General features: G+C 58.7%; 1 protein-coding gene across 1 annotated transcript in view; it reads left to right on the top strand.

Moving 5' to 3' along the window:
* Positions 1-18,444, top strand: part of Zc3h3 (zinc finger CCCH-type containing 3) — an 81,819-nt gene that overhangs the window by 53,994 nt on the left and 9,381 nt on the right. Inside the window, exons 6-10 of the mRNA XM_013033830.1 lie at positions 7,524-7,708; positions 12,176-12,218; positions 12,292-12,447; positions 12,539-12,608; positions 14,182-14,313. Coding sequence (XP_012889284.1) covers positions 7,524-7,708; positions 12,176-12,218; positions 12,292-12,447; positions 12,539-12,608; positions 14,182-14,313 — 586 coding nt within the window. The remainder of the gene's footprint in view (positions 1-7,523; positions 7,709-12,175; positions 12,219-12,291; positions 12,448-12,538; positions 12,609-14,181; positions 14,314-18,444) is intronic.

Below are 18,444 nucleotides of genomic sequence, written 5' to 3'. Positions count from 1 at the left end.
GCCACTGGCTTGGCTAGACAGCCTGTGTGGGACAGGAGAGGGTGGAGCACACAGCCACCTGAGCGGGCCCTGGCCGAAGCCTGGGAAACCCCGGCCGCGCGGGGCAGAGCTCACAGGGCACTGCCAGGCGTGGAGCAGCAAGGCCCAGCAAGGGCGGCAGCACGGCCGCCAGGCCCGGCCTCTGCTGCGGAGCTGAGCTCTGCACTCCAGACTGAGGCCGCCAAGGCCCCGCAATACTTGTTTTTTTGCAGCTAACATACAAAACACCGATAGCTTCAGCTGAAATGGATTTTTAAAAGTGTCATTTTATGGAGAATTTTACTTTCCATCTTGTTGTTTATTAGGCTCTTAAAGGGAAAGCTTGTAATGCATCCATTGATCGAAATACCAATTGAATAGATGTGAGCACATAAAATACATAAAATAGTCCTGGCCCCTCATAACGGAGCGGCAGCATTTGTAATGGAGGCGGTGCGATCAGTATCGCCCAGCACCTCCAGCTGGTTGGCAAGGAGCACCCTGAATCACGGCTACTCATTTCTGGGCTGGGCAGGGCTGGGGTGGTCCCTTGGGAAGCTGCAGCCCCCGAAGGGTGCACGAGCGAGGCAGCAGAGCCCGGCTGGAGCGGTGCCAGGCGGCCCTGCCCCGCGGCTGAGCTCGAGGCTCTGGCGAGCTGGCTCCCCTCCACCTCCCTCACGCGCAGCACCCTCCTGCACCCTCCAGCTGGCCTGCCATGCCTGCTGCAGGCCAGGGCATAGACAGGCCACACCGGCCCTCGGCGACCTCTCCCCGTGCGGCCCAGCCTCACTACAGCACACCAGGCAGGTGGTCCCCCGTACGGATAAAGCTTGGGGCTCTAGCCCAGGATTCTTCTCAGGATACCCCCAAATTTCCAGTGGGGGTCTCAGCCTGTCACCTTCCTGGCTGCCTGCTAGGAGTGTTTCCATTAAGCCAAGATGGTGGCCTGTCTCTGCACACACCCTGCGGGGCATGCTGAGGGAGCGCAGCTGGGGGAAGGGGCAGCTCACTGGCCATGGTACCAAGGCCAGGGCAGAAGCCGGGGCCTGCTCGGACCTTGCTTGCTGTGTCCCGCAGTCTGGACATGGAGGCTTGGGCAAGGTGAGCGTGGTTGCTGAGAAGTCAAGTTATATGGGTGGCGAAGGGTCCTTCCAGACCCGCAGCCAGAGAATCGTGGCCACCGGGTATCAGGTTTCAGCCTGGGCAATTCAGAGACTGACTTGGGCTCCTGGGGTTACAGCCCCCCCCCCCGAAGGACTGCCTCCACCCTAGAGGCCGCAGACGGCCAGGTGCCGGTGCCACTCAGGCTTCGTGGCCGCAGACGGGTTCGGAAGGCTTGGGGCTAGATGAGTGCTGGTCAGGCGTCCGCTGGTCTCTTGCTTGCACACACTCGTGTGCCACATACACGCAGGCTCCTGTGCACGCGCGCCCCCCGGAGCCGAGTGGCAGGGCAGGGTGGCTGGCGTTTCCGGTGGAAAGCCCCGCTAAGCAGTTTCGTGCCTGTCACGGCGGCTCTGCCTGACCTACTTGGGGACTCGCCGTGCAAGCCGTCTCTTCTGCTGACTGCGCACTCCGCGCTCAGCTCCCGGCTTCAAAGCCATGCTCCATTTCCTGAAAAATGCTTCCCTGGCCCTTTTCTCTGCTCCCAGCCAGCCTGCCCACCTCCTGCACTGTTACCCCTGACCCCACATACAGCCCTCCCTAGATAGCCCGCCACGTTGGGGTCACTACCAGGCCCTTGAGGGTCTAAGTTCACAGCCCCCTCCCTGCGTGCCCTCTGACCCCTGTCCTCCCCCCAGCCCCCTTGTCTTGGCCCTGAGCCCCTTTGCCAGAACTTGTTCCCTACAGGTCCAAGTCCACCTGTTCTTCTGCCCCTACTGTTACCCCACCCCGCCACCCCGAGCCTCCTAATCCTCCTCTGGTCTCCCGGAGGATCATCTCAGTGCTCTCTCCCCTGCTGCACGCCCAGCACACGTTCCCTCCGCATAAATCCGCAGGGCTGCCCACCTGCTAGGCACAGCAGCACACTTAGCAGACAGCCCCATCCACCCTGAGCCCTCGGCCCCTGGCTGGGAGGAAGCCATGCACCACAGTCCCCAGGCCAGGGGTCCCACTCATCAGGAATTGGGGAGGACTTCCCTGAAGACATGCCTCAGCTTTTGTTTTGTTTTGCCAACCCTGGGACTTGAACTCAGGGCCTAGGCACTGTCCCTGAGTTTTTTTTTTGCTCAAGGCTAGCACTCTACCACTTGAGCCACAGCACCACTTCTAGCTTTTTCTGTGGATATGGTACTGAAGAATTGAACCCAGGGCTTCATGCATGCCAGGCAAGTGCTCTACCACTGAGCCACCTTCCCAGCCTGATGCCTTGGCTTTTGCAGACATGGTCAGGGCTCCTGGCGGCACTGAGGGCCTAGCCTTGTGGGCCCCTTGGAACACAGTCCTGAGGGAGAGAGGACCCATTTTAGGCGGTAGGAGACTGGATCAGATGTGCAGTTTCACCCCAGTGCCAGGCTGGGTCTGGGGAATCTGCAGAGGTTAGCAGCTGAGTCAGGTCGAGGCTGAGGGTTGAGCCTGTGGGGAGAGGGTGAGTCCAGGGGTGGTGGTCAGTGCGACAGTGAGGGGACGGTGGACAAGCTGCCGGAAGATCCAGAGCAGGCCAGGGAGCTGCAGGAGGCCTCCTCAGTTTACCTTCTAGGATTCAGTTTCATCTTTTCACTGTACCCTGTGCGGCCTGTGTGCAGAAAAGAAATGAACTTCAGATCTAAGCCCTTCCTCCTCTGTAACGCCCGCACCCCTTCCCCCGGCTGAGCCCCTGTCTTCTGAGCTTGCCTCTGGTGTTGTTCAGAGATGTTATTGAACCTGGAAAGAGTGGGACACAATTGCGTAGTTGTGCCCCGGGCCTCTGGGTCACACCTGATGGTGTCCTTCGAGGTTCCTGGCCCTCGCCATCTGTGCCTGGGTTGTCTTTGCCGCCCTCTTTGGGTCTGGAGACTGGTCCTAGAGGACAAGGGCATCTGTCTCTTGGGTCAGGTCAGTTCCTGCTGGGCCCCATACACAGAGACATCGAGGGGCCAAGGTGCCTAGAATCTGGGCTGGGAGAGAACGGCTGCCGGGAAGATGGGGCTCGCGGAGGGAGGGCAGTGCGTGTCTTGGGGGAGGGCAGTGAGTATCTTGGGGGAGGGCTGGCTGGGCTTGCGGAGGTCAGTGGGTTTCTTGGGGGAGGGCTGGGCTTGCGGAGGGCTGTGGATATCTCGCAGGAGGGCAGCAGGTATCTTGGGGGAGGGCTGGCTGGGCTCGCGGAGGTCAGTGGGTTTCTTGGGGGAGGGCTGGGCTCGCGGAGGGCAGCAGGTATCTTGGGGGAGGGCTGGCTGGGCTTGCGGAGGGCAGCAGGTATCTTGGGGGAGGGCTGGGCTCGCGGAGGGCTGTGGATATCTCGCGGGAGGGCAGGGCTCACAGAGAACTGTCCACCAGCATGTGGACTGTTGCTGCCACTGGGAACAGTGCTGAGGTCTTCTGTCATGCTCAGACCCCTCCAAAGTAGTGATCTGAGACTCAGCCACCTGAGTAACCCACACTGCTCCTCCGCTGACCTGGACAGCCTCTGGCCTGGAAGTTTCTGTTGCTCTCATGGTAGTAGACTCATAGCTACATATCTGTCTACCTATTTTGTGGTGTGTGTGTCTTTCTCTCATCACTACTGCTTTTCATGTAAAATGTTATCTTCCCCACCCCTGCCCGTCCTCGGTGCCCCCCCAGGGGAGAGGGGAGGCCCAGCCTCGCCCTGGTGTAGTCAAGGTTATGGTGATAAATCCTGGGGCATTGTCACTTCTATTCGGAGTAAATTGGCTGGCCGCTTTCGGGCTGAAGGAAAGATAATTTGCTGTAGTATTTCAAATGGATTAGAAATGGATTTGAAGGGAAAGTTCATGCCTCCCATTACAAAGGCGAGAAAGAAGACTATCTTAAGGCACTGTTCCCTCCCTGGCCTTCATTATCCACGCTTAATACCTTTCCTATTTTCCAGCGTTAATGAAATTTCCTGGCGGCATGGGCCTGCCGGACGGATGGGAGAAGCCTTTAGATCTGCGGCTCCCATTGCAGAAAAGGAATTACAGAGCCGTACCGTGAGGGCAGGCCCTCGCAGGGGCCTTGGCCCCGCTATTATCTCATTAATTTTATCCCCTCTTCTCTGTACAGTTCGTTTCCAAAGGCTGTCCTCTCCATTAGGGTAACAATTTACTGGAGTGCTGTGACACCCGTGGCAGGAAAAAGCTCCAAGGCCTGCCCAGCCTCCTGCGGAAGGTCTTCAAGCTGGCAGCCGGCAGGCCTTGCCTTGAGCCGCGGTGCAGAGGGCCTGACGGGGCCTACCCAGATTCTCACTCACCACCTACATCAGCACCCCAAGATGCAGATTCTCCTTGTTGGCTGAAGGCCCTGAGCTCTGCAGGCATGTGCATGTGTGTGCATGCATGTGTGCATGTGCGTGTGCATGTGGCCTGACAGCTGGCTGCTACACATCCATCCTGTACAAGTGTACCTACTGATGTCCCATAGCCGCCACCCAAATCCAGTGGGTGGTCTTTAGGGGTAAGAAGAGGTGACACATTGCTCTGTCTGGGAAAGAACTGAAACACAAGCCACGCCTCCCAGCTCTGTTGTCGTATCTGAGATGCGGGCTTTAATGAGATGGTTTCACCCAGTGCAGGTGGTTCACGCCTGTCATCCTGGCTACTCAGGAGGCTGAGATCTGAGGACCATGCTTTAAAGCCAGCTTGGGTAGGAAAGTCTGAGACTCTCATCTTCAATTAACTGTTACCAAAAAGCAAGAAGTGGAGCTGTGGCTTGGCTCCACTGGCAGAGTACAAGCCTTGAACACAAAAGCTCAGAAATAGTGCCCAGGCCCTGAGTTCAAGCCGCAGGACTGGCACTCCCGCCCCCCCCCAATCCACTGGAGTCTCACATTGTACTCTTAGCTACTTGGAAGGCTGAGGTTGGTAGGATCATAGTGTAAGGCTGATGTGGGCAGAAGTCTTGGAGGCTTTGCCTCAGAGCAGTGAGTAACATGTGCCTGTAGCTCTGGCTACCACAGGAGGCCTCGGATAGGATGAGTGCAGCGCAGGCACATTCAATAACCAGTGCAAAAAGAACTGGAGATAGAATGCCTGCCTAACAAATACAAAGCCCCAAGTTCAAACCCTAGTACCGCACACACACATCCCAAAACCAAGCACCCACACCTAGTTTCTCCCCTGGAGTACCGTGTGCATGCAGGGGGACTTGAGCCCTGACAGCCTGCATGCCTTCTGGGTGGGGCCTGAGTCGGAGACGAGCAGCGCTGGCGGCCGGCTGGCCAGCTCTGTGCCTGCCTTGGGTCACTTTAACTTGGCTCTCTTCCAGGAGCGGTGAGGCAGGCATCTCACATCAGCTCCCCAGGACGCTGCAGGAGGGTCGGAGGAGCCTTGGCGAGGCACTCTCTCATCGCTGAGTCCTTGCAGGGCGGGCCAGGCAGATGGCCAGCACGGCCACCGTGCACACTGTCCTTCGGGCTTCTGGATGAGCAGAAGCTGGGAGAGGTGTTGCGAGAGCAGAGTCAGCATGGACCCCAGGCAGGGCTCACAAGACAGAGACTGGGTTAGCCCAGGACGGTGAGGGCCAGGACGGGCCTCCAGTCTCAGTTGGGGTAGCCAGGGATGCGGGGCGGTACTTTCCCGCCATCAGCACCTCACACTCCCAGTACTGTCCCCAGGCTGGGGGACATAGTTGTGCTGGAGGCGGCAAGGGGTCTGGGCTCAGCCCTGACTGGGGACTTGGGGTCAGGCTGAGTGCCCCTTAAGGGCCAGGGCCATCTCTGAGTATCGCAGGTGGGTAAGGTCTGCCTTCCATCACATCCGCTCTGCCCAGCTGCCACCAAAGAGCAAAGGCAGGGTCTTGTGAGGCTGCGGAAACCCTGGGGTCCCACGCTCTGCCTCGAGCTTGGAGGTCCAAGCCGGGCTGGCTTTCCTGGCACAAGGTGTCAGGATGCCCCTCTCCTACCGAGGTGGTACCCTGTGTGGTGCAGGAGCAGGCAGCAGCCAGGCTGGTCACAGCCCGGACCCCTGGCAGGACTCTTTGCCTTCAAGATTGGTGTTTGTGAACTTGAATTTTAATTAAGAGAAACTGGGTTAAGTGCCTTTCGCGGCCTCCCTGCCGAGCTAGTACTCACGCTGCAGCTTTGGTCCCCCGAGTGCTGGCTTGCTTCGTTCACATTATCTCACTAATGCGCCTCCAAGGCCGCTGGCTGGCAAGTTACCCCACCTTGCAGACGGGGAGACCGAGGCCCACAGGGGCTATTGTGCTGCTGGTAGGAACAGTGCAGAGCAGGCTCCTCTCCCAGCACCCTGCTTCTGCAGCCCTTGGTAGCAGGGTTGGCTGTGGTGGGCAGCGCTGCTGGTGCCATGGCTAGGCACCCGTGACACTCCCTGTGCAGACAGGCAAGCAGCTCCTCGCCTGCAGTTGCTGGGCAGCCTAGGGCTAGGGACCCCTCCTTGGCCGTGCTGACTAGAAGTGGCTCCCCTGCAGCTGCGGGCTTCTGGGAGGATACTATTTCCCTAGCCTTGCTTCCCTTGGGAGCTGAGCCATCAGGGCCAGGGAGGACAGAATGGAGGCCCCAGAGGGAGAGGGCATAGCCCTGTACCAGGCTGGGTCCTTTGCTCTCTCCTCCCACTTGAGCAGTTTGGCCAACCTTCCTGACAGTAGGAGTAGTATATGAGGCCGATGGCCAGCAAAGGCTGAGTTAATGTGGAATTAAGCTCAGTTTGCACAAGTAATTTACTACTGAAATGCATCTGAAGGGCTGGCGCTACGCCGAGCCTTCTGGGTTCAGTTGCTTGCTGGGTGCTGAGCTCCCTCCCCAAGGAACACCTGCTGGGGTCACAGAGGGGCAAGTGCTGCTGGGGGGGGGCATGGCAGAGGGCTTTTCTTTTGCGTGGTGGCTGCAAAGGGGCCTGTCCTAGCTTACAGGGAGTGTGGGGTATGTGGCAAGATGGTGCCTAAGAAGAGAGAAGGAAGACAGCAGCAAGGGAGCCACTGGGCTCAAGGCTCACTACTCCCCTGGCCGCTAACCCGCAGCCACCTCAGCCCTCCTGGCCCTCAGACTTGAGCCGCCCCAGCATTTCCAGACAGCTGAGTGGAGCCGGGCCTGAGTTAAGGTGCACAGAGGGAGGCCAGGGTGATGGTTGCCCCTGGCAATGGCACAGGGCAGCACTGGGAGAGAGGCCGAAGCCCTGCCCTGCTGCCCAGAGGCAGGCACCGGGCAGCCACCCTGCAGGAGGGAACCAGCCCCTCCCCAGGACCATTTGAGGGCTCGTGAGTTCCTAGCTACTCCTGGGACTCCATGTCACAGAAGTGTCCCCGCAAGGGAGCAGGGGACCGAGGTCTCCTAGCAAGTGCTCCAGCTGGGCTCTTTGCAGCCAGGCTTCGCCCATCCCTGTCCGCATCTGACGCTTGTTCTGCTGTGTTTGCAGGTCCTTGGTGCTGAATCGCCTGCGCCCAGCCCACAGTGGGGGTGGGAAGCCCCCCTCCGGCTCCCCTCGGTGGCGGAGCAGAGGCTACCGCTGCATCGGAGGGGTCCTCTACAAGGTGTCGGCCAACAAGCTCTCCAAGACCTCCGGCCGGCCGGGGGACAGCAGCAGGGGTCTCCTCCGCACAGGTGAGGCCAGGGCCCTGGAGGGCGAGGGGCCCGCTCTGCGGGCATGGCAGCATCTCACAGCTTCCGTGTCAATCCGCATATGCGCAGCGTGGGCAGCTGTCTGTAGTGAGGCCTCTGGGGCAGCCAGAGCAGCGAGGGTGCTGGGGGCCTGCGGCCTGCAGTCCCCTGGGGAGGAACGGCAGCGCTGCTGCTCACATGGCTGAGCAGACCCTGATTTTCCAGGGGGGGGGGGCTGTGCGTGGGTGTCTGTGTTCTGCTCCTGGACAAAGGATGAGCCAGGTATGGTAAACATGCCCGGGCGAGCAGACACCTGGGGCCGCGCTGCTCCTAATCGCGTTGGCAACGCCTCACCGACCACCTCAGAGGCGGCCGCCGCCACCGCCTCCTGAGCGGAGTCAGGCGAGGGGAAGGAAACGCGTTAGATGTGCCTATTGTACAAATTAACTAGAAAAGTATTTTGGTTTCAGTTCCATTTTATCCTTTTCATTGTCCATCAAAAAACACAGCAACACATGAGATTGCTGGTTGTTGTGGGATCATAGGGGTCACGGGGGCGGGGTGCCCAGGTCGGGGCAGGGTCTGGAGGACACCCCTCCCTGGGAGCCAGCCCCTCCACATCCCTGCCTAGCTGTGTTCCCGGGGCTGCTCCAGGACTAGGAGTTCCCAGCTAGTGTTTTCTAGGTGGGATGCACCGACACATGGTTTCTGAGTCGCTGCTGGGCAGAGTCTGGTGCACCGCTTGAGAACCCGAGGCCCTGGACCTCTGATTCCCTGTCCACTCCACCGTGGTCTCCATGTGCCCCACACTCCCAGGGCTCAGTGACCAGCCTTGGGTTGGGACGCAGGCCCTCTCTGGTCACTTCTGACCAGAGCCACACCCACAGGAAGTGACCGCCACCATCATGTGACTGTGTGGCTCAGGCTGGTGCAACTTCAGCCAACACTGGGCCGACGTGATTGGTCACCCAGGGCTCCTGTTCCGTCCTTCTGTGCCTGGGTCCTGATGCCCACAGGCACTGGCCTGGGCCTGGTGACCCCAAGGTGAGGCTACACCCCATGCCTGTCCCTCACTCCCTCACATCCAGGAGAGCCCTGTGGAGGAGAGCAGGGCGGGAATCTCAAGGCCCTTGCTACAGCATTCTCTGCCAAGCCAGCACAGGCTGCCACCAAATAGAGTGACACCTGCCTGTGTCCCGCTGACCAGCTGTGGTGACTGTGGGTCTGTCCTGGGTCTTGGCCATCCCTTCTGTAGGTGGAGATGTGGGATACCTGAGCAGAGGTGGAGCTGGAAAGGCCACAGCTTACCAAGGGCAAGAGAAGTAGTAGGTAGCTGGAAGCTCTGCTTCCTGGACACCTACTGGTGGTGCTCTCCCCGCCACCCACTGCCCCACCTACTGGGAGGGAGTGGCTAGATCCCAGTTGTGGACTGCTGCAAGGGCCCACTTAGAGGAATCATAATTAAAAAACTTCCACCCCTGGTGTCAGCAAGAAAGCCCCCCCCTGCCCCCCGCATGGGTCTCCACCTCTCCCCAATGCCTCTGAGCCCACAAGGACAGTTACATCTGTGTCCCCCCCTCCCCCCTTCCCTGGGGAGAACAGCAGCACAGGTGCCAGCTCATGCCCTGCCTTGGGGGGGAGGCGTGGGGGGGGTCCTTGTCCGCTGCTCCAGCAGCGCTTCATCCCTGCTGCCCCTCCCTGAGCTCTCTGCCACTCCTGTGCTGAGCAGTCCAGGGCTTGGAGTAGCTCCTCTGACCTGGGAACGGGCCACCCAGGTCAGCTCGGCAGGGCAGGGCTGCACCCCAGACCAAGCCAGGCACTGCCACCCACTGGCTCTGGCTTGGGGGGGTGTGGGGCGTCTGGCTCTGGGAGCCGGGACGCCCCTGGGGCCGGGCTGGGGAGCCAGCGTCTACTCTGGGGTGTGGAAGTGCTCTGTGGCGGGGGGAGGGGGGGCTGTTGAGTTGAACTCTTTGCACCTCCAGTTCCTCTCCAAGCCAGCTACTTTATGTGCATTTTTAACACTGCAGAGCATTGGGAAAGGCGCCCTCCCCTCCTGTCAGAACTCCCGCCGCGTGCCCCGTGCTGTCAGGTCTTTTTTTTTTAAAGCAGAAAGTGGAAAGAGAAGACTGCCCCCGCCTACCAGGGCTGACAGGCAGCACGTGATGCCCGCGTGCCCCAACCAGGAGCAGATGGTGCCAGTGTCACCCGCCGCCGGGCGACAGCCGGGGAACCAGGGCTCATTGACAGGCTATCGCGTTGCGTGTCCGCACTGCAAGGCTGGCAGGTGCAGGGGGCATCTGCCACCTGGACAGGGCTTCGCTGCAGCCCTCCGGACAGGTGTTCTCAGCTGGGAGCAGAGACCACTCGGACCTCCTTCCTAGCTGCCCTCTGCAGGCCCTGTGCCCCTCCCTGCCTCACACTTCCCTCTGTCCTCCCCACCCAGAGGCCCCGTTCCCAGCCCCCTTGTGCTCCCAGGGCCTTGCCGCAGAGGCCCCCCTTCCTGCTAGGTGTCCAGCCACTCAGCGCTGGAGCTCCTTTCAAACTTGACACGGGGTTTCAGCCAGGGGCTGCAGAAGGGCAGTGCCAGCCTCTCACCCTGCACAGGTTGGAGAACCCACGGAGTCCACACAGCAGGCCGGCTCTTCCTGATGGGCCTGACCCTGTGCCGGGCCCCATGTTTATAAGGTGCTAAGAGTAAATATAGTGCACCCCTGGCCCCTTCCCCTGCCCAGAGGGCATGGGGAGAGGGTGGGAGCTCTCAAGATCAAGTAGCTACCGGACACCTGGGTAGCGTGAGGGCCTGGGCCCGGCCTGTGGGCTCAGAGGTCTGCATTTGGACAGGCGTGGCCTGCAGAGGAAAGGCCACACAGGTTGAAGGGGGACAAGTCGTGGAGGCCTTAGCGTGAGCTTGGAGTGTTGCTGTAGTAATCCTCCAACCTACATCAGAGCACAGGCAGAGGAGCCGGGCTGGCTGCACTTTAGAACATCCCTTTTCTAAAGCTGGATGGCTTCATCATTACCTCGGCTCCTTGGAATTTCTGAGTGATGTCATCCCTGCCTCCTAGTGCCCTATCTATTTCAGCAGCTGCTCCGCAGGAAACTGGATCTGGGGTGGGAAGGGTCATGTGCGTATTTGAGGAACCCAGGAAAGCAGTCCCAAGAAGGCTGCCTGTGACCCTGGGCTAGCCTGCCTTTAAAAGGCACGCCTGTCATCCTAGAGCTGCTCAGGAGACCAAGACCTAAGGATTGTAGCTCTAAGCCAGCCCAGGCAGGAAGGCCTGTGAGCCTCTGATCTCCAATTAACCAGCAAAGAGCCTGAAGTAAAGCTGTGTCTCAAGTGGTAGAGTGCTTAGCCTTGGGCAAAAAAAAAACCTCAGGGACAGTGTCCAGCCCCTGAGTTCAAGACCCAGCATGCACACACCCACACACATGCACACATGCGCACTTGCACTCACACACACAAACAGTGGACCGGGAGCAGGTGGCTCACACTTACAATCCTAGCCTAGCAGTTCAAGAGGCTGAAATGTAGAGAATCAAAATGTGAAGCCACCAGCCTACTCAGAAAAGTCCTGGAGGCTCCATCTCCAGTTAACCTGCAAAAAGCTGGACTGGAAGCATGGCCCAAGTGGTAGCATGCCAGCTGTGAGCAAGGAAGCCCATCAAGAGTGTAAGGCCCTGAGTTCAAACCCAAGGACTAGGAGGAAAACAAAAAGGCAAGCCTCCTGAGAGCCTGGGACTCCCGTAGGTGCCCTTCTTCCCAACCCTGGGAGCCCATCCCGCCTGCCCTCCCCCTCAGGTGGCTGAGGCCTGCCTGGGAGCCCATCCTCTGAATCCCAGGGAGCCCTGGCCTGTGTCCCGGGCTGCGCTCCTGCACCCAGGGCCACAGTCATGGCCAGCGCCGCGCTCGCTCCCACAACTCATCCGGGCTCTCGTTTGTAAGTGGTTGTTGTCTTGGTCTTTTTTCTTTTTTGAACTCTCACCTCTGCCCTCTGAGTAGCTGGGATTAGGCGGAGCTGCTATACTCAGCTGATTCACAACCGTTCAAAACCATGAAACCATTCCTCCCACACCGCCAGACCACATGTGACCACGCTCTCCCTGTTGGGCCTCCCTTACGCTCTGACAGGGGGAGGGCCACCAGTCGCCTGGCGACTTCCTGGATGGCCAGACAGAGAACAGAGCCTGGAGCTGTGTCCCCAGGCTGAGGGCCTGTTCCCTGAGCCACCTGGCTGCCAGAGTGGACAGGGTCAGTCAGCACCAAGTGTGGTCTTGGGGACCAGCAGGCCACTTCAGCCCTTGGTCCAAGCAGTCCATCCCCTGGAATGCTGGCTCTGAAGACACCCTGAGTCTGGCCACCCAGAGGGCATGGCTCTGGAGGGAGGGCCCTGGGGGAGGCCTGAGCTGAGTGCTGGCAATCTCAAGGGCCTTGGAGAGGGGCTGTGGCCTGATGCCTGTCTCTTGCCACAGGCCGCGTGGACACTGCTAGCAGCTGCAGCCGTTCCCTTGCCAGGTGAGTCCCCGGAGGTGGGCGGGTAGGGGCTCCTGGCTTGCCCTCAGGCCCACGAACCTCTCCCCGTGTGCAGCCGGGCTGTCCAGCGCAGCCTGGCCATCATCCGCCAGGCGAAGCAGAAGAAGAAGAAGAGAGAGTACTGCATGTATTACAACCGCTTCGGCAGGTGCAACCGCGGAGAGCACTGCCCCTACATCCACGACCCGGAGAAGGTGGCTGTGTGCACCAGGTACCGCCCCGGCTTCACCCCCGCAACCTGGGGGTCTCTGTAGGCCCTCTCCCTTCCCTGCCCTCCTCAAACCCTGTGCCCCGTGCTGCAGGTTTCTCCGTGGCACGTGCAAGAAGACGGATGGGACCTGCCCTTTCTCCCACCATGTGTCCAAGGAGAAGGTGAGGTTGCCCACAGACGTGCTCTCCCTGGGCCCCACCCCAGGTCCTACGGGGAGCTGTGACCCGTGCCCACTCCTCTCCCATGTGGGGGCTGTGCCCTAGCTGTGTCTTCTCTGGCTCCAAGACAGCCCCTAGCTGGGGCACACATGAGACAGCTCCCTTCCCCAGGCCCTGCAGACAGGCCAGACTCCTCTCCACGTCCACTACATACACCAGAGGTGGCCCCGTGGTGCCAGTGGGGTAGGGGTAAGCCTCCCCTGTCTCTCTAGGCACGGGCATCCTGAGAGTCCTGAGGAAGGCCAGAGGCCTCTGTGGGCAGAGGGGGTCAGAGAGGAGAGCTGTGGTGGGGTGTCACTGTCCCCACGGGCTGAGAGAGCACCCATAGGCCAAGGCCACCTGGAGCCTGGACCAGAGAGCAGGTAGCCCAGCCCCGAGGCCCAGGCCCACCCATGGCCCCGAGGAGCCTCCTGGGGTGCTGGGAAGGGCAGGGTCGGCGTGAGGGGGCCACGGGGGAGGCCCGCTGCTGTTCTGACAGCTTTTCCCCTTGAGGAGCTTGGAGAGAATCAGCATTTTTCTCCCTAATCGAGCTTCGAAACTCTGTCGTGAGCAATTTGGAAATTCACGTCGAGTTTCGGGTTCATTAAGCTCCAGCTCCAAAGCGGGCACGCGCTCCAAGCTGTCTAATGTGGGCCGCACCAGCGCCCTGAGTTAATGTTATTGTTATTTGTGTGGACGTGGTGGGGTGCAAACAAGGTTAATTGAAATGAGAACGCAGTTTCCTCTTGGTAACGGCCCCGCGCTGACAGCCAGGAGGAGTGCCGTTTGGTGCAAGAGTTGGCTTTATTATCCCTTTTTATTAGAGCTAATTTGGGCTCTATATCAAAAACCACATTAAGGGAATTGTCTGCAGCCGTACCACCGCCAGCCCCAGTCGGGCCCAGCCCTCCTTCCCTCTGCGCTGCAGTTAAAAGACAATTAAACATAAACTCTTGCTCAGTAAATCACCCTTTGTTTCTTTGATTTCTCCCTCCTTCCCACTCCACGCCAGGGCTACTGCCCTGCTCTTCTTGCCTCATCTAGGTTCAGCCTTTCCCTCCCACCTGATCCCAGAACCCGGACTTCTCCACGCCTCTCTGGGGTGGGGGCTGGACCCGGGGGCCCTTGGGCCCTGGTGTGTTTTTGAATGTGAGCAGCGCTCAGGGATTTTAGGGAGAAAGAAAGACGTGACCACCTGGAGTCCTGACTCGGGGCCAGTGGGAAGGGACGCTGGGGAGGCCCGCAGGGTCCCTGCGGGCAGCGGTGGCACTGCTCCAGCCCACAGCTGGTGTCTGGCTCACGGGAGGAGTAGGGGAGAGGCTCCCTGGAAGGGTAGAGACACACCCTCTTCTGGGTGCCCAGGTGCTGTGCCTGGATTCTGCCCTATGCCTAGAACTGGGCAGCCCAGTCTCAGCTTCCAGCCGCTGAGACCACAGGCCTGCACCCCGCCTGGCCAGCCAGCGCTTCCACCTGTAGAGCAGCTGCTGGTGCCGGTGCGGGCCCGGCTCACCCCCACCCCTGCCCTGCTCCCCCACAGATGCCTGTGTGCTCCTACTTCCTGAAGGGAATCTGCAACAACAGCAACTGCCCCTACAGCCACGTGTACGTGTCCCGCAAGGCCGAGGTCTGCAAGGACTTCCTCAAAGGCTACTGCCCGCTGGGCACCAAGGTGAGCGCCTCAGGTGGGCCTGCGACTCCCCTCAGGTGCCCTTAGCTCCTCTGGTGTCTGCTCCTGCGGCCCTTTGAGGGATGGCGTCCACCTCACTAGAGACTCGGGTCCAGCTGCCAACCGTGGGCCCAGTGCTGGGGGGGGGGGCAGATCTGAGATGGTTATTGCTGGGTACCCACCCTGCGCCCTGCTCCAGGCAGGTGAGGTGCCTGACCGGCTGCCCGGGCAGCTAAGGAAGGCCCCCTGCCGGGCGGGGTGAAACTGCAAGGTCCCTTCCCCCCCCCCCCCCCCCCCCCCCCCGTGCACCCTGACCCTCCCACTCTGGGGCCCACCAGGTGGCTCTACGGCCCTGCTAGAGTGGGGCCGAGCCTGAGCTGGACCCCTCAGCACCCTGAGAAAGCTGTGGCCACCAGCCTGCGTCCGGCCCACAGTGGCTCTGCCTCCGAGGTGACAGACTGCAGACACCGGGGAGGGTGAGCTCAGAGCCAGCCCTCCCCACACAGCCCTCCGGCTCCAGTGGGGGACAGCTGCTGCTGCTGTGTCCTGCCCGCCCCACTGTCCCGCCCGGACCCTCCCTCCCCCACGCGCAGCCCTCGGCAGTGGGTTGAGCCTGCGGGGTGTCCTGGCCGCCCCACCATCCGGCCCGCCCCCCCCCCCCCACAGCGCAGCCCTCGGCAGTGGGTTGAGCCTGCTGCGGGGTGTCCTGGTCTCCCCCTTCCAGCTCTGCCACCCGGGAATGGGGCTGGCCCAGCAGCGCGGCTGCGCGGAGGCTGGCAGTGAGGTCTGACCGGCCGGCCGGGCACTTGGAGGGGCACTGGAGCCTGGCAGGCAGGCACCAACGGGTTGGTGAAGCCTGGCGGGGGCAGTCAGGTGCGGAGCAGGACCCCACTGAGCTGACCAACGATTAGTGTAAAATGTTCCAACTTCAATGAAAATATCAAGGCGATGTTTAAGTCGTGCTTCTATTAGAGAGGAAGTGCTTACTGCGTCCCTTTCGGCGCGCGCGCGGTGTCAGCGGCGTCGCTGGCGCATGATGGATGGCGGCTTGTAATTATATATGGGAAAGCGCTGAGCAGGCCAGATCAGCACGAGGGAGGCAGCAGCCTGGGCCTGCGAGGGTTAATTTTATTCTCTAAATAATATAAAAAGTGCTGAGTCGTCAGCTTGCGCCTGAAGTGGAAGTCCTCAAATGGGCCCCAGAGAGTTTATAATATTCCACTGAATCAAGTGAAATTGTTAACCTTGCTTCATAAAGCCATGGCTTGTTAAAGAGGCGCATTCCCTTTTCTGTTGAATAATTTAGGTTGGGAGTAAATCTCCACTCCTCCCGGGTCTTACCTCTTCCCCATGGTGGCGACTCAGAGGTCAGCAAGGGGCAGGCCCGGCCGGGCGGGCCGCCCCACCTCTCCTGGGCCTGACTGGGCCTGAGGCCGATGCCAGGCTGGCCAGGTGTTTCCTGGGGCTAGTGCTCTCCCTAGGGGTCTCAGGTGGCACTGAGTGTGCACGATATTGGCCTTCCTTGGATCCCTGCGCTCTGTGGGTAGAATGGTGCCGGCCACGCCCTTCCACTCATTCCCGCAGCACCGAGTGTGTTCTGCTGTGTTGAAACCTGATGCTCAGCCCCTCCTCTTCCCCTTCCTGTTGCTCAGGCCCCTCCCTACCCTTTCCCAAGAGCTGGGGCCTCCGCCCAGCTCCTGTGCGGCTCCGCCCCTTCCTGCACCCTCCTCTCACGCATGGCCCTTGAACAGCCAATGTCCTCGTTTTTGTGGGGTGCACAGTCCTTCCATTGCTCCCGTGGTTGGAGTACTGTGGTCTGTTGCGGGGCTTCCTATCCACAGAGAGCACTGTGTCGGCTGCTACTGGCTTCACCGGCTGTGGCCGGGGCCCTGGGTGCCGAGGTGCCGGCCACCTGCACAGGCCATGCCAGCGCTGGTCTCAGCTTAAGATGGAGGCAGAGCCAGACTGCCCGTCCTCCCCAGGCCAACGCTGACCGCAGGGCCCAGGGATTCGCACTTCTTCCTGTAGTCAGCCCATTCCCCAGAAGTGCTCCGACCTGTGACCTGTGCCGTCACCTGCCCGACTCAGGGCTTTGCCCCGACCTGCAACATCGCCCTCCTATCTCGGGGCTTCGGTGGGTTTTGGCCTCAGTGCTAGAGTCTGGGCCTCGGTCTTCACACATTAGAAAGTATTTTATCCTAAGTTACTATTTTTATTTTGACTGTGGGTCAGGCTGAGGGCAGAGTGGTAGAACACTTTTGTTACTTACTTAACAAAAACTGCATTTTAATCATTTTTATTAGCATACATTCCTTTGATTTCATGACATTCCCACATGTCCCTTGACCTTCACCCCCCATTGCTCTCCCTCATCCCTCTCCCTTCCTTTTTTTTTTTTGCCCTTCCTAGGGCTGGAATTCAGGGCCTGGGCGCTGTCCCTGAGCCTCTCTGTGCTCAAGACTAGCGCTCTACCACTTGAGCCACAACACCACTTCTGGCCTTTTCTGTGTATGTGGTGCCTCATGCATGCAAGGCGAGCGCTCTACCACGGAGCCACCTTCTCAGCCCCTCTTGGCATCATTTCAACAGGCTTTACCGTTCTTCCAACCATACTCATTCTCTTTCACCTGTGGGCCCAGCTCCCTTTGCCAGCGCTGCCTTCCTCACCTTCCTCTGCTGATCAGTAGCTTTTATTGACGTTCCTGATGCTGTTTTAAGTGGTCTCAAAATTATTTACCTCCATCTTCCCTTTTCCCTTTCACCTTCTCTTTTTCCTTTTAAGTAGTCCTTTAGCTCTTTATCTATACATATAAAGCATATACATATATAGCTGCATATATACATATATATGTGAGTTATATATATATATATACACACACCTGCACGTAGACCTGTATACATATATAGATAAACATAACAAAATATGCCATTATAGTCGATTGTGTGCTGGTCTTGCAGCTAAAACTCAGGGCCTGGGTGCTTGCTAGTGCTCTACCACTTAAACCACAGCTCAGAAAGCCATAGCAGTTTACTGGTTAACTGGAGTTAAGAGTCTCACAGACTTTTCTACCTAGGCTGGCTTTACCACAATGTTCAGATCCCAGCCTTTTGAGTAGCTAGTGCTATGCTGAGTAGAGGTGGCAGAAATGGGTGTCCTTGCCTTGTTTCTCATCTTAGAAGAAGCTCTTGTTTTTGTCATTGAGCATCTTAGCTTTGAGGTTTTCATATGTGATGTTCATGTGTTAAAGTTTTTGTTTGTTTTTTGTTTTTGTTTTTGTCGGTTGTGGGGCTTGAACTCTGGGCCTGGACGCTATCCCTCAGCTCTTCAACTCAAGGCAAGTGCTCTACCGCTTGAGCCACAGCGCTGCTTCCAGTTTTCTGGTGGTTTACTGGAGATACCAGTCTCACGGACTTTCCTGCCCAGGCTGGCTTTGAACCTCAGATCTCAGCCTCCTGAGTAGCTAGGATGATAGGCGTGAGCCACCACGCCCAGCTCCTGTCTGTTTCATTAAAGGTTTGTCAGTTTTACTGATGTTTTCAAAACAGTTCTGTTGCATTGATTTTTCTTTTTCTTTTTCTGCTGGTCCTGGGGCTTTAATCTCAGGGCCTGGGTGCTGTCTCTGAACTTTTTTTTTTCTTTCCCTGCTCAAGTTTAGTGCTCTGCCCCTTGAGCCACAGCTTAAGTGAGCCTAAAGCTTTTTGGTAGTTTATTAAAGGTAAAGAGTCCCACAGACTTTCCTGCCTGTGCTAGCTTTGAACTGCACTCCTCGGATCTCAGCCTTCTGAGTAGCTGGAATTACAGACATGGACCACCAGCACCTGCTCTGTAGCTTTCTTAATGGTTGCCCTGGATACTACATTATGTATTCATAATTTTTAAAATCTACTGATATTAGCATTTTACCAATTTGATTGAAGTATAGGCATTTGCCTTCCTTTATGTTCACTTAGACCATCAAACATAACTTTAGGAAACAAGAAGAGACAAAGTAGTTTATTTGCGTGTCTGAAAACAGACCAGTGAAACCTGTGGAGTGGTTTTTAGAAGGGGAGTAGTGACAGGGGAGGCTTACCGGGCACATTGTGTAGAAACATTCAAGTGAAGCACCTTGTCCACTACTAATGTGTGCTAAC

Source organism: Dipodomys ordii, unplaced genomic scaffold (assembly GCF_000151885.1).
Source record: "Dipodomys ordii isolate 6190 unplaced genomic scaffold, Dord_2.0 Scaffold179, whole genome shotgun sequence".
NCBI classification, from domain to species: Eukaryota; Metazoa; Chordata; class Mammalia; order Rodentia; family Heteromyidae; genus Dipodomys; species Dipodomys ordii.
Note: the sequence above shows the minus strand (reverse complement) of the source record. Positions and strands in the feature narration are given on the sequence as shown.